Source organism: Planococcus citri, chromosome 5 (genome assembly GCF_950023065.1).
Source record: "Planococcus citri chromosome 5, ihPlaCitr1.1, whole genome shotgun sequence".
NCBI lineage: Eukaryota > Metazoa > Arthropoda > Insecta > Hemiptera > Pseudococcidae > Planococcus > Planococcus citri.
The window spans coordinates 41,091,482-41,104,873 of record NC_088681.1 but is presented as its reverse complement, the minus strand read 5'-3'; the positions used below and the strand labels follow the sequence as shown (position 1 = coordinate 41,104,873).

At 33.3% G+C, this 13,392-nt stretch overlaps 5 protein-coding genes across 9 annotated transcripts in view; 3 read left to right on the top strand and 2 right to left on the bottom strand.

Moving 5' to 3' along the window:
- Window positions 1-76: 76 nt before the first annotated feature.
- Hibch (3-hydroxyisobutyryl-CoA hydrolase) lies at window positions 77-1,729 on the top strand. 2 transcript variants are annotated; one of them, XM_065366255.1, is made up of 3 exons: window positions 77-235; window positions 368-1,343; window positions 1,423-1,729. In XM_065366255.1, the coding sequence occupies exons 2-3, from the start codon at window positions 383-385 to the stop codon at window positions 1,551-1,553; spliced, it is 1,092 nt and encodes a 363-aa protein (XP_065222327.1). In that variant the 5' UTR covers window positions 77-235; window positions 368-382; the 3' UTR covers window positions 1,554-1,729. The 2 variants fall into 2 exon arrangements, with proteins under 2 accessions (XP_065222327.1, XP_065222326.1); XM_065366254.1 differs by lacking the exon at window positions 77-235 and having other exon boundaries at window positions 261-1,343.
- A 435-nt stretch (window positions 1,730-2,164) lies between these two features.
- Window positions 2,165-3,710, top strand: LOC135846905 (exonuclease 3'-5' domain-containing protein 2-like). The gene is made up of 4 exons (XM_065366264.1): window positions 2,165-2,394; window positions 2,480-2,642; window positions 2,708-3,034; window positions 3,109-3,710. Exons 1-4 carry the CDS (start codon window positions 2,270-2,272, stop codon window positions 3,208-3,210), a joined length of 717 nt encoding a protein of 238 aa, XP_065222336.1. The 5' UTR covers window positions 2,165-2,269; the 3' UTR covers window positions 3,211-3,710.
- Rpb5 (DNA-directed RNA polymerases I, II, and III subunit Rpb5) lies at window positions 2,707-5,062 on the bottom strand. Its single transcript, XM_065366265.1, has 7 exons — window positions 4,855-5,062; window positions 4,688-4,776; window positions 4,551-4,612; window positions 4,329-4,468; window positions 4,122-4,261; window positions 3,959-4,037; window positions 2,707-3,881 (listed from the first exon to the last, which is right to left on the bottom strand). Exons 1-7 carry the CDS (start codon window positions 4,909-4,911, stop codon window positions 3,816-3,818), a joined length of 633 nt encoding a protein of 210 aa, XP_065222337.1. The 5' UTR covers window positions 4,912-5,062; the 3' UTR covers window positions 2,707-3,815.
- Window positions 5,063-5,221: 159 nt separating this feature from the next.
- LOC135846901 (splicing factor YJU2) overlaps window positions 5,222-13,392 on the top strand; it is a 74,174-nt gene continuing 66,003 nt past the window's right edge. Inside the window, exon 1 of one of the 2 annotated variants that reach the window (XM_065366260.1) lies at window positions 5,222-5,465. The gene's annotated coding sequence lies outside the window, so the exon portion shown is untranslated. The remainder of the gene's footprint in view (window positions 5,466-13,392) is intronic. The other variant, XM_065366257.1, reaches the window with a different exon arrangement.
- On the bottom strand, window positions 5,471-12,587 carry LOC135846897 (metabotropic glutamate receptor 1-like). 3 transcript variants are annotated; one of them, XM_065366250.1, is made up of 14 exons: window positions 12,259-12,587; window positions 11,096-11,393; window positions 9,122-9,260; window positions 8,603-8,879; window positions 8,279-8,525; window positions 7,976-8,202; window positions 7,687-7,850; window positions 7,525-7,604; window positions 7,216-7,429; window positions 7,010-7,136; window positions 6,513-6,901; window positions 6,110-6,433; window positions 5,849-6,030; window positions 5,471-5,765 (listed from the first exon to the last, which is right to left on the bottom strand). In XM_065366250.1, the coding sequence occupies exons 2-14, from the start codon at window positions 11,368-11,370 to the stop codon at window positions 5,630-5,632; spliced, it is 2,781 nt and encodes a 926-aa protein (XP_065222322.1). In that variant the 5' UTR covers window positions 11,371-11,393; window positions 12,259-12,587; the 3' UTR covers window positions 5,471-5,629. The 3 variants fall into 3 exon arrangements, with proteins under 3 accessions (XP_065222322.1, XP_065222324.1, XP_065222323.1); XM_065366252.1 differs by having other exon boundaries at window positions 12,267-12,587; XM_065366251.1 differs by lacking the exon at window positions 12,259-12,587 and adding an exon at window positions 11,474-11,956.

Below are 13,392 nucleotides of genomic sequence, written 5' to 3'. Positions count from 1 at the left end.
TTATTGAGTCAGAATGAGCTGAATTTGTGATAGGTTACATTAAATTTGAAATGACCAATCAAAAAATATTTTCCAATAAAATTGATAAGAAAGTCTTTATGATAACAATTAGCAGTGAAGCGGCGATGAATGATGTGTGATAGATGTGCGATTTAAAAAGTAGAAAAAAGTGCGAATTAATTAATTTTTCGATATTAATTTCATGAAGAAACTCTTCATCCGAAGATAATTCAAGGTAAAAAGGTCACTTATTTTATCTTGTTGCAGATTATGTATTACGAATCTGTCGGTGGTAATTTATACGAATAGTATCAAAAAAGTCGCAACTAGTATGTTTTTAAAAGTATTTTCATTTTCATTTTTACAGCTTTCTGCTGCCATCATGTTTCTCTCAACGCGTCGTGTATTATCAACATTCAGAATGTTTTCATCGGCGGCCTCAGACGAGGTATTATTCGAAGTAAAGAATAACGTCGGTATCATCACCTTGAACCGGTCAAAAGTTCTGAACTCTTTGAACGAACCCATGGTCTCGGCAATATATTCCAAATTAAAAGAATGGGAAAACGAGCGCTCTTTCGTTATTGTCAAAGGAGCCGGCGAGAAAGCGTTCTGTGCTGGCGGCGATGTAGTCTCAGCCACCAGAAACACATCGGAAGGAATTGAGTTTTTTCGTAAAGAATACACCATGGATTACTTGATTGGAATGTACAAAAAACCATTTATATCGTTATGCGATGGAATAACTATGGGTGGTGGAGTTGGGATTTCTGTACATGGACCCTATCGTATTGCAACGGAAAAGACTTTATTCGCTATGCCAGAAACTGCCATTGGTTTATTCCCCGATGTCGGTGGCAGTTATTTTTTACCCAGGTTGCAGGGAAAGTTGGGTTTATTTTTAGGTTTAACTGGATTCAGGCTGAAAGGAATAGATGTAGTCAAGGCTGGAGTTGCTACTCACTTCATTCCTAGTGAAAACGTCACGGATTTGTTCAATAAATTGGTGAATAGCGATGCTGATTCGATTGAAGATATTTTGAATAAAACTACCGTAGATATCAGTGGCAAAGATTTCACTCTGAGCCCTTATTTAGATTTGATTAATTCGTGCTTCGGCGGAGAGTCAATCGAACAAATTCAAGTTCTGTTACAGAACGAAGGATCTCAGTGGTCTAAAAATACCTTAGAATTGCTCTCCAAAGTATCTCCCGCATCTTTAAAAATCACTAAGAGAGAAATCGATCTGGGTGCTTCTCAAAATCTTCGTTCTTGTTTTATTACCGAGTTCAGGCTGGCTCGAGCTGCGTTGAAAAAAACCATATCACCTGATTTTTATGAAGGTATGTTTCGTGAATTTTCATATTTGAATAAGCATAAGGCGATTAATTATACACGTATTATTTTGACGTCCTTTTTTAGGTGTTCGAGCATTGCTAGTTGATAAAGATAAGAATCCGAAGTGGTCTCCGGCGTCTTTACAAGATATTAGTGATTCCGATGTTGAAAAATGTTTCGCTCCTTTGCCTTCTGGAGAAGAACTCGATATTTGAAATTTGAATTGAACTGGAAAAGATGGAGAATGATATGTTGCATTGTGGATGGGAAATGTCTTCATTTGTTACCAATATTTTTGTATTTACGATTTATATTATGTATTTATTAGTCAAAAGTCATAAATTATTAGGTATGCAATTTCTAATAAACTCATGCGGTATAAGTATGACAATTGCCTTTTTGTGAAAATATGAAATGATGATTGCATTTTAATTGCTCTATTGCTGTATGCTGTATCCACCATTCATCGAGGTATTTTGAATAATAATTTCATTCATTTACCTTTCATTTCACCTATAGAATTGTGTTATCGATGTTGACGCATGACGCGTCACTCAAGTCAATTTTTATCTGAAGTGGAAATGTAGAACAGAGGATGAAGAAAAATTTAAAATTTAAATTTCGGTTCATCAAACACAATCTGCATACCGCAGAATTTGAAAACTCAAATTTTCAAGTTATAAAAAATTATTGAAAAAAAAAGAAAAAACTGAAAACACGAAGCGGGAAATTTAGGGTTTGTTTATTGGTAGCAGTGCTATAACCTACCAAAAATCACTCTTCCTATTTTCTCTATCCAGGATTTGCAAAATCTCAACATCTCATGTTTGTTTTCATAAAAACATCTTCCTCAAAACTGCCAAATAATTGCAAAATCTTTTTCAATTTCTAATTCTAATAAGTTATGAAAATTACCTGAAAAAAATTAATTATGAATAGAAATTACTCATTCAGTGGTTATAAAAACAATCATCCCAGTTCACACTGTACAATAACCGAATTACGAATTATACACGAACCTGATGAGATAGACGAAGCTATCAATGAAATATACAAGTAAGTTTTTCTTTTTCTATTTTTCTTTAAAGATTCTTTTCATTCTTCAAATTTGAGACTATTATTGGATTTTTTTCATTTGCAGAAGATGTAAACATTACCCTGTCGTGGGAATGGATTGCGAATGGATTCCTACGACGAAGAAGAATCAACAGCCCGACGTTTCTCTCCTACAAATCGCTACAGTCGATGGCTTCTGCGTATTGATACGTACATGTTATATGACAGAATTACCTCCTTCTTTATTGGTACGAATCAAGATTTGGCTACATCGACGATATATCGAGTATTGAATTATTGTTTTCTATTTCAGGACTTCTTGAGCGATCGAAAAATCATCAAAGTGGGTGTTGGTATTTTCAATGATGGTAAAGTGTTACACCATAAATTTCAAAACTGCCAAGTAGTTGGACGATTAGATATTCGGTATCTATCAAGAAGTTGTAACGTGTTCAGTCGAAGCGAATCTTTGAAAGAACTTACAAAATCCTTGTTGCACTTCGAGTTAGATAAGGATAACGTATTATTTTACAAATGGAATTCTCGCGAATTGGATGAAGACACAGCTAGATATGCTGCGTTAGACGCCCTTGCTGGTGTGAAAATTTTTGAGAAGTTGTTACCGTTATATCATGAACAAGTAATGATTATTTCAACTCATCAAATGCAATTTGTATTTTCTGAATTTTACTAATTTTGTGACATGTTTTACAGATGAGTGACGATCCTTTACTGCCTTCTAAAAAGCTTATTGAAAGATATTTTATTAATCCTGGAAGTTCGTGTGCTCGTATTTTTGATCGAAAGTTTAAGTAAATTTTAGGAGTGATTGTTCAGTATATCAAATTAGATTTAAACTCGTGTATTTTTAGAATTCACTGCCTAAATTTGCTATCAAAAGACTTTTTCACGGTCAATTGTCGATATGTAGTAACTTCAGGTGTGAGTTTGTTAACAAGGAGTGTTAATTTTTATTTACCATGTAAAAGTATTCCTATTGAGTATCAATCTGGTATTTCTAGCTAGTTTTGTTTTTCTTTTCTTTTCTTTTTTTTTTTTTTGTAGTTGACTTGGATTTACAAAATAAGGATATATTTAGTGTCTTGTATTTTGCCTTTTCAGTTCCTGGGAATACCTGGTTATAATAAAGTAGCTTTTTATTCGGTATGTTGAATTCTTCAATTTTTCTTTTTGTTATTGTTTTATCATTATTGTATTACTCATGAAATGCTACGATGACCTTCATCTAGCTGAACTTGAACTTTGTACTTGTTTTTATATCTTATCGAACTAATAAATCCTTATTTTTAAATCAATCACACTTTCTCTTTTTTCTTTTGTACAAAAATCACTTTATTTTTAAAAAAAAGGAAACAACTCGTAAAAATATTTATCTTAATTTGCTTGTATTCGCAATTATTTCAACACACAAGCCTGTAGGAAATATAACGACCAGCAGTGACGGATAATCTGACAATTTTCACAACCTAGAAGAAAAACTCGAGTTATATTCACATCGTATGAGATATGATTGATGAAAAAAATCAAAAATTGTATAACGTACTTGACCACGTTTCAGTCCGAAATACCTCGCTACGGGATCACCAGCTTGTATTCTCATTAATTGATTTTCTTTCAGTTTACTAAAACGAAAATGAAATTTCAAGTGTTCAGTACATATACTACCATTAACGTGAAAATACCAATTATATAAATGTTCTACTCACTATCTAGTTAATAATTCTTGTTTTTCATCTGGAGTCAATACTATATGTTCTGGCACAAGTTCATGTTCGGTGATATTAATCAATAATTCCGATTCTAAGAAATGCTCGAGAATATATTTCGGTGCCATATCGACGAGCGACTGAAAAATATTTCAAATATGAAACAATAAAATTGAAATCGTTCACACCTAAACTTGAATTACATACTTGTTTAGCAGAAGGAGTCATTCCTTGCTGTACGACGATAATGGCCCTGTGAATATTCTCTTCCTGCATCCGCTGACAGTATGTTTTTATAGTTTTGATACCGATTTTCTCATCATCGGGAAAAAATACGAACATCTGATCTGAGAAAGAAACGAATTCGTGAGTAAAACATCACCACGGAGGACGAAACACGTATTCAAACACAATGGTGAAAAGTTATACCTGTAGGATCATCGTTGTGAGCTACCAGTACAATTAAATCACCTCGAGCTGGACGTTTTTCGCTGCAATAGAAAAGATAAAACAATCAAACTACTGGTAGAAGACGCAAAAGTTGATATTAAATTTTGAATATATACCTTGGTTTATCGCCAAATTGCTCCTTGAATTGTTCGAGTGTTTGATCCAATTCATCTTGTGTTACCAGATAGCCTCTGTCGTGACATAACTGAAAATTACATGCGAAAATATTGTGTTATCATTTTTTGTTCAATGGTGTTAGATGAAAAGTAGTCAACAAATTTACCTGCATGACTGTTTTTCTGATTCTCCATAATTTGTACGTTTCAGCTTCATCATCCATCTTTTATTTTTTACTATTATACAAACACGAAGTATTCAAATCTTGAAGTTCAAGCTCAATAGATCAGAATCTTGAGTTGAGTTTTGAAGTTTTGCTTTTGCAGCTTTCTTTCGGCTTTTCAAGTACTGATTAGTTTGAAAAACTGGATGAATGAAACTGAAAGTTCAAACCTCCCACTCCCCGCACTCCGCTGTCTGTAATTTTGGTAATTACCGTTATTCGGTGTTTCGGGTGTTTGTTTTGTTTTTTTTGCGCTTTTTTTTGCACTAGTCTATGTAGTTGCACTTTTTTATTTTTTTTTTATCACTCACACTTCCTTTTTGTTTGCTCTCACAGGTCATGTTCAGTGTTCCTGATTGTTTTCTTGTTTTTGAATCTAATGGTGTCGAGATTGAAGTGATTAGACTGTTTCATTTTCATCTAATCGTCTGATTGATGTGCTGGGCTGTTGATCGTTATCTTTCGCGTTACAAATGCTTCAAAAGGGATGCTGATTTGGTTTGAATCCACTGAAGATGAATAATATGTATAATCACTACATGTAATAATGATCGGTGAGTTCTTTAAACATCTATATTATCACTTTCACTACTTATATCAACGTCTTCTAGGTACCTATATAAACGACAAAAACCGTAACCATAAGCATTAGATTTCATAAGAATGCATTGCTCATCATCCGTGAATAAGAATTAGCAGGGTGATCAGTGATCACTGATCAGATCTTGGATGAGATGCTTGAGATGGCAGTTGACTTTCTTCCCCGAGAATTGGTTTCCGAGTGTTCTGATATGGACTTCCTTTCATGAGAATTAAAATCCGGAATATATTTGAAATTGGTTTCCATCAGGTTCCTGAAATGACAAAACAATTCTAATATAATCTTCGTCCCAACACGCTTACCTTTTGGAAACTACTGCATCAGCAAAATTTCTACCCCTTGTTTCCAATCTGACTGCTATCCTCTTTTCCAATTATACATCTGATTCCTTTAGAAGTTGTGAAATTCGCTCTTGTATTTTTCTCAGGTGCGCACAATATTATGTACAGCTTTGGGAAAAATAAGAATATCAAAATGACAAGGGCGTTCGTTGAAGCGCATATGCAAGTTGTAATTACCTGTGAAAAAGAGTTTCTACTCAATCTAGCGCAAATATAATAACTATCGCAATTTGTTTAATTAAAGATGTGATAATACTTGTAAATCGCTCCCGTAATAGACTAATCCAAAGGCAACCCATGTGATACACGTGACGTACATAGAAAACCCGATAAATTTCGCTTCGTTGAAATTATGTGGAAGGTTTCTCGTCTTTACAGCGTACAAAGTGCACATGATTATCAAAAATGCTACAAATGAAAATGGTATCAAGATAGCTTGACCACTTAGAGGGCAGACTAGATAAATGAATAATTGATTTCCCTCTTCTATGTGTATAATTTCTGGTGATGATCGTTCTTTTATTAACATAGCCAAACAAATGACTGTCTGTATAGCTATGAGAATCGATGTGATTATAATCTGCGGAATGTGAAAAGTTCATCAATACATATTTGTTTGCGAATTCGTAAATTAGGTTGAGAAAATTACCAACACCAACCTGAGCTTTTAATGACATAAATCTAGGATTTAGATTAGGAAATTTCTTCTTGGATATTGCCAATATACGTGCAATACGATTAGTTTTCACCAGTAATGCGGCGTAAATTGTTGCAAACGTGATTGGTGGAACAGTTCTTGCAATAGTGCATGAGATCAAAGTCGGTTTAGTTATTACAGCGAAAGAAATGCAATGTGCGCAGACCATTCCAATCAGCATCATGTAGCAAAGCTCTCTTGTTGACGATTTCACCACTGGAGTCTCTCTGTATTTAACGAAAATAATAGCGGTGGCTATTGTAAGGGTGATTCCAATGAATGAAATAATCAACGATACAATTGACTGGATATCCAACCATTGAGTATACGTTAGATCCACTTTAACACATCCTGTTAATGTTAGAATATTAGGAACATTTTCTCGTATTTGTATGCTTATAATGTAGGCATAGTGGCATACTCTCCACGATGAAAAATCTACAAAAATGGCGTAGGTACCTGTCTGGGTGTCATTTGGCCATTCTCCAGAAGGACATTTTGTACAGCCAGTTTCATTGAGTTGATATTCTCCTGTAGGACATTGGATGCATTTCCAACAACATTTTTGTTCTATCGAACTAATTAACTATAAGTAAAATATCTACATTAATTACTATTCCCAATATACGCGGATCTTATTGTGATAGTTGTAGGTACTGACGTACTTTAATTTGACCTGGTAGGCAGGGATCCGAACAAACTGATTTAATTTCTGTTGAACCTCCAGAAAATTGTAAATCTCCATATAATTTTAAGTAATCGAAAAAATCTTCGTCATACTCGGAATCTTGCAATTCATCATAATTACCATCGTATTCGCCAATTTTTACATATTTGTAGGTATCATCTTCCAGTTTTTGGAAATTATAAATATTGTAACTGCGTACATGCATTATGATAATGAATTCGAAGTATGGTCGGAAGATTATTTTAATATGCACACCTAACATCCTTGAGAGAATATTCATGCTTACCTAATACGCCAGGGGCCATTTATGCGAGTGAAATTTACTGGTTCGTCTTCATACAAGAAATTAGTTTTCTTCAGATATTCCTATGGATAAAAATTGAATTAATTGATTTCTTGAAAATTAATTAGCTTACGTATATCAGCTGAATAATTTCGAGTAATTTACCATGTAATTTGATGAATTAAATGGATACAAATCGTCACAGAGTGTATAATTTTTGCATACGTCAGCAATCATTTTATCCAAGCCATGTGCCATTGCATAAATAGATTTGATTATGTAAGGAATTTTTGTATCTTGCTCGTCGTCTTCACTCAAATTTTCTTCACCTTCAATTTAAATTACAAACGTTTTTTTCATTTTCTTTCTCACGTCAGTTCTAATAAGTATTAAGTAAGTACGGAATGGTACCTACTTATTCATCCTCACAAAAAAATGAGATTTTATTACCTACCTGTACATCGAGTTAAATTTGTATTTGAGGTTGGCCCAAGTGTACAATCGAATCTATACTCCCAGAACTCTCTAAACCAAGGATTTCTATGATTATTCGTTAAATTCTTTCCAAAATAATAATCATTGAATTCTTGTATAGGAGTGGACTTTATTTCTAGAGTAAGACTACCTACTGCTTGTTCTTCGTAATTTTCTACTATGCTGTTTCTCGAAGGCCAAGCATCGCTAAAAAAAATTAGAAATTGTTCGCTTAATCCAATCGTGTAAATTTCCGAAATCATTTCAATAAGTTTACTCGTACCTTCCAATTATTAAAAATCTCCCTGTTAGACCATTCCTTTTGATAGATTTTAATAAATTTTTAATGACGTTTGACGAACAAAAACAAATTACCACTTTGGCTTTATTATCGATAGATAATTGTTGTAACGATTCGTCGTATTTCTCTTCGTCGTAGGATTTTGCCAGCTCCGCTGTTCTAGAGATACAAACGTTATAAGAAGAAGCACGCTCTTGCACTATGCTTGCTCCACTTCGACCGTATTCGTCTAAATTGAAACAATTTTCAAAAAGGAATTTTATCTGACTCATATGATTGAATAAGACTGCTTCATGAAATTCTTACCATCATTATAAGCTAAGGAAATATAAGTCCAGTTGAACTTCTTTAGTAATTTAAACATGATTATCACTTGATGTTCATCTTCAGGTACCATTCGAAGGAGGTAGTTGTGGAGTCGGGTATCTGTTAAGGTACGTGATGTTGCTGAATACCCAACTTGAGGGATTTGAAATAATTTTAGAAGATTTTGTACGATTATCGTTGTGCTTGTGGTGGAAGGACCAATAACACCGATTAGTGGTGATTCGCCGTCGTCGTCGTTTTTTGCAGAACATAGTCCCTGAAAGAGGAATTGAAATGTTGTTTTTCTGACGTTCAATTTTTCAACAAAAAAATCTGTATAACATTTTTTTTCAATCCTGGCAAATTAAGATAACTTAAGTCCAAAATCTGCCTTCTTAAAAAAAAAAAAAAAAAAAAAAAAAAATGCTTGTATAATGCTGTTTCGAGTTTTTCAGCGATTTCTTGATAGGTGGGCACTAGGTAGGTAACTACGAGTATTTGGAAATTGGAATGCCTTACCAATAATCTTGTTTGTTCTTTTGTTTCGGGTGTTGGTTCCTCTATGAGTTTAATGGTTTGGTGAAGTACCACAGATTCGCTGGAACATCCATCTCTGATGTGAATTCCCAACGGTATTTTAGGAAGTATGTTCGTATCACTGTAAAGGTAATTTTCATGATCAAATTTCAACATTAAAAATGCAAATTATATATATTTTTAAAAAGCCAAAGAGATTATACGGAAACGAAACACCATAAATTAGTCGTAAAATGTATTGTCATTATTGTTAAAATCGGTATTTTATAAGTAGGTTCCTACATATGGTTAAAATTAAGTAGATAATGTAAAAATTGACAAAATACCACAGTATGTCCTCTAAATGTCTTGAAAGATGTTGAAATAAGTGATGTAAAAATTCTCAAAAATATCCATAAAATCATTTTTAAAATTGCTCAAAATAGCTCTAAATGATGTAAAAGTTGTTTAGATATTTGAAACATTTTTGAACCAATTTATTGTTGAAATTAGTCATAAGTGCCTATAAAATGTAGTAAAAATGGTTAAAAACATTCGAAGAATATACGTATAAGTAACTGATACGAGTTTTGAAATATTCAAAAATTAATATTTTGACTGATACTAATTTCTACTTATTAAAATTTTGAATGTTTTTTTAAAATTTTGTTTTTTTTCTTCGTTTTGATTTTTATGTAGTTTTTCTGTGTTTTTTTTTCTTCGTTTTGATCGACTTTTATGCAGTTTTTTGCATTTATTTGTGTTTCCCCCCCTTTTTTTTTGGTCAAGTTTCAAACAATTTTTCTGGCCTTCATTCGATTTAACTGACATTTTATTGGATTTTTTTATCGTACTTTTAGCCTTTAATAACTTTCATGTGATTAGAACTTGGTAAATGCGATTTCAATAATTATGGCCTGAAACCTTCATAAACAAAATTTCAGCTGCCCAGATTGATTTTTCGATTTTCGGTGAATTTTTTAAGCCCAAAATTGATTACTTTGGTGAAGTGTGTTTTTTTTTTAAGTGTTGCAATCAAAGTGATGAAAATTAGTCTTGAAACTAATCCATAATAACCCCCTCCTCTCCTCAAATGTCACCTTTTCAAACCATTCTGAAGCCTCCAGTGTGTTTTCTATCTCTTCTGCAGATTTTTTGAATTCCTCCAGGAGGCATGGAAATTAATCGAGTTGTGGCTTATTCTCAGTCTGTTTATCGAGTTCTTCATGTGGGACTATTTCCAAGCAAGACAGCTTAAGATGTGTGTTTTTTTTGGGGGGGGGGGGTACGTAATTTTTAAGGAAAAAAATTCTAGGAATCAAAGGGTTATTTTGGGTAGTAAGAAATTTGAAAATAGCTTATTTTATGGTAAATGTGTGTTTTGAATTCACATTTGTTATGCATATAAAATATCGAAAAGTATAATTTCTACATAAAGGGAAATATTTTGGAATACAGTGGTGCCAAATTTATTGGTGATTGTTGCAAATTTCAAAAAACCGAAATGACTTATTTTTGCGGTAAAATGACTCCAAAAAGCCCCCTGAGACCTTTTCGATGAGTCTCTGAATTTTTGACTTACATGAAAAAAAATCAAAGTAATCGTGTGATATATATCGTTTGGTATATTTTGGATAGTGCTATAAAGTGTAAATTTAATAATACGTCCAATTTGTACGCGTAGATAGATTACGAGCCTTCTTTCGGATGTATCCTGTGGTAATAGTATTTTTTTTGTAATTGATTAAAAATTGCCCAATCTGACATCTCGAAATACTCGTACCGATTTTTAAAAATTATACGCAAATAAATCCCAACCGATCAAATAATAACCAAGCTCGGTACCTGATACCTGTTTTTTTTTAAGCTGACCGAACAGGTTTTTAGCCGTGGGCCAATCAATAAAAACATAAACATATAAAAATGACGGTGAATCATTAATCACGTTCTTAGGCCTCTATACGCAAGTCAACTCACTTATTGATAGACTCGATGGCGAAAAAAGCAGCCTCGATTCTCTGAATTCCAAAACGTTCACGAATTTCGCCACATTTCAAAGGATCTGTTCCACCAGCTTTCAGAAGTGGTTGCTCGTGTACCGGGAATAAAGCTCCTATGATGAAATCTCCTTCGATAAATCCGCTCCTTTTTTGCTTCTCTCCGATCCCTGGTACTTTGAGAGAACCTCTGCATTGGATTATTTGAAAGAAGAGTAACACCAGTGAGATAAAAATTGACGCATGTTGTGTCATGTTGTTGAATCCATCACGAGGTTCTAAAAAAAATAAAATAAAAAAAATTAAAAATTTTAACTATATCTATACAAATTGCCACTGAGACACCTGCTTCAATTACCGAAATTTTTGAATGTGGAGAAGAAAACATTGACATCGAGTTGTTATGGTAACCTCAGCTGTATAGGTATCACTTCCCAAATGAGATTTGAAAATATAAGGTAGTTCAAGGTTGCAATAAATGTAGGCTGGTTTGTTTTTTGTTTCGATGAAATGAATGATATTATGTAATTAAGGTAAAGGTAATTTGTAACCGAGCGAATAAATTTTTGACATGGTACTGACTTTCTGACGGTAAATGACGGTAAACGGTTTGAAGTTTCTGTGAAGTCCGCTATCGCGTTAAAAATCCGTAACAAAATTATGTGAAAAGATTTCAAATCAAAATACTTACCTATATCACACGATCAAATAAAATATGCCCGGAGTAAAATACCTACCAGACCTATCTACATAATAATAACTAGAGCAGAGAAGTGATCGTGGTAACAACGTTATCATGAGCTTCTTTCAACGTCATTGAAATTGGGATATGAATGACAATAATGAAATGACATCCTCATTTAATGAATTAATGATACTAATTAATTGATTTCAAAACAATTCAAATGAACTGAAGACAAAATAGCTGAGTTAGTAATTTTGAAAATATATTAATGACCATATTTGAATGATAATAGGCTACAGAAAATTGATCAATTTAGTTATCAGCACGTGGTCGAATTTAATTTTATAATTAGGTAACATCAATAATAACTGAAATAATCTCACTATAAATAAAGCTGCAAATTTATATGCATTGCAATTCGCCTGTTTATAATAAAAAATAAACAAGTTCTCACTTACCTACCCACCGTATCAAAGTTTTAATTCGCACAGGTCAACTATAGGTGCTTATTCCACCACCCCGTCCATACACACGTTTAATAAACTGTACATTTTTATGACAAAAATCACCCTCGGCAACGCACTATATTAAATCATTCGGAACAAAAAAAATTGAATGAATCTCTCAAATGAAAAAAATGTGCGCTCGAAACTTATTAGATTCGTATACTTAGATCCGCGAAAGTGTGCTAAAGTGGCGGGTGTCTGGCTATATGCTGCAGAACTTGATACAAATATTTTCATACGTCTTAATATTAGTAGGTATTATAACCGTATGTAAAGCTGTTACTTGGTCATTATGGAACTGGTTACTCGCGCACACATACGTACTCGCATGCGATAATGAACGACGACGGCGGGAAAATTATAATTAAAGGTTGTGGTACTTTTTTGCTTAGTTTTCACGTTATCCATTTGGTAATTAAACGTGATGATCTTCTTTTGTATGTACCAGCGTATTTGATGTTGTACACTTAACCTAACCTAATCGTGTAGAGTACCTACATTATGTAACAGATAGGTATACCTATCACGATGAAATTGAATTATACGGTTTTCATGTACACGTACCGCGACTCGTAATTTAGAAATAATTGATGCCAAAAAACAAACGATCTAGGGATTAAATACGAGAAAAATACACGTAATTTTCGTTCACCCACCTGTAAAGTAATAACTATTGAGTTTCGTGACAGATAGATAGGTCTTATTAACGTTGATCCCTTGAGTACGTCTCGTCGTTATTCACCTTCCGACAGAGAACGGAACTTTTTTTATTCAAGGGATTCAAAAATTAAGCTTATAGTTATCAAGTTGAGCTTTAATTTTTGAAAAATTAATTCTCAAAAATTGTGAAATTATTTTATTTAGTACAGTTTTGACTTTTCAGAGAATTCATATTCCCCATTGCCAAGTGATATCGCCCCTGTCAGGAACGTAACATAGCGATTGAGAATTTTGAAATTTCGAATTCTAAGTTAGCAATAAATTGAGGATTTTGAACGTGGCTCAGGGATTTTTTTTTCATTCTTCATTCGAAACTAATTTTTGGCTACTTTTTCAGGATTTTGGTTGCTATTAAAGTTATTTTTT

Excerpts from the sequence above, each read along its gene's own strand:
- Rpb5 (XM_065366265.1), bottom strand. The coding sequence starts at position 4,911 with ATGGATGATGAAGCTGAAACGTACAAATTATGGAGAATCAGAAAAACA. Across the intron at positions 4,777-4,854 it reads TCAGAAAAACAGTCATGCAG|TTATGTCACGACAGAGGCTA; the intron begins GTAAATTTGTTG and ends TGTAATTTTCAG. Across the intron at positions 3,882-3,958 it reads TCGGACTGAAACGTGGTCAA|GTTGTGAAAATTGTCAGATT; the intron begins GTACGTTATACA and ends TTTTTCTTCTAG.
- LOC135846905 (XM_065366264.1), top strand. The coding sequence starts at position 2,270 with ATGAATAGAAATTACTCATTCAGTGGTTATAAAAACAATCATCCCAGT. Across the intron at positions 2,395-2,479 it reads GCTATCAATGAAATATACAA|AAGATGTAAACATTACCCTG; the intron begins GTAAGTTTTTCT and ends TTTCATTTGCAG. Across the intron at positions 3,035-3,108 it reads TACCGTTATATCATGAACAA|ATGAGTGACGATCCTTTACT; the intron begins GTAATGATTATT and ends CATGTTTTACAG.
- LOC135846897 (XM_065366250.1), bottom strand. The coding sequence starts at position 11,370 with ATGACACAACATGCGTCAATTTTTATCTCACTGGTGTTACTCTTCTTT. Across the intron at positions 7,137-7,215 it reads GCCTACCAGGTCAAATTAAA|TTAATTAGTTCGATAGAACA; the intron begins GTACGTCAGTAC and ends TTTTACTTATAG. Across the intron at positions 6,434-6,512 it reads TTATGTCATTAAAAGCTCAG|ATTATAATCACATCGATTCT; the intron begins GTTGGTGTTGGT and ends CACATTCCGCAG.
- Hibch (XM_065366254.1), top strand. The coding sequence starts at position 332 with ATGTTTTTAAAAGTATTTTCATTTTCATTTTTACAGCTTTCTGCTGCC. Across the intron at positions 1,344-1,422 it reads ATCACCTGATTTTTATGAAG|GTGTTCGAGCATTGCTAGTT; the intron begins GTATGTTTCGTG and ends GTCCTTTTTTAG.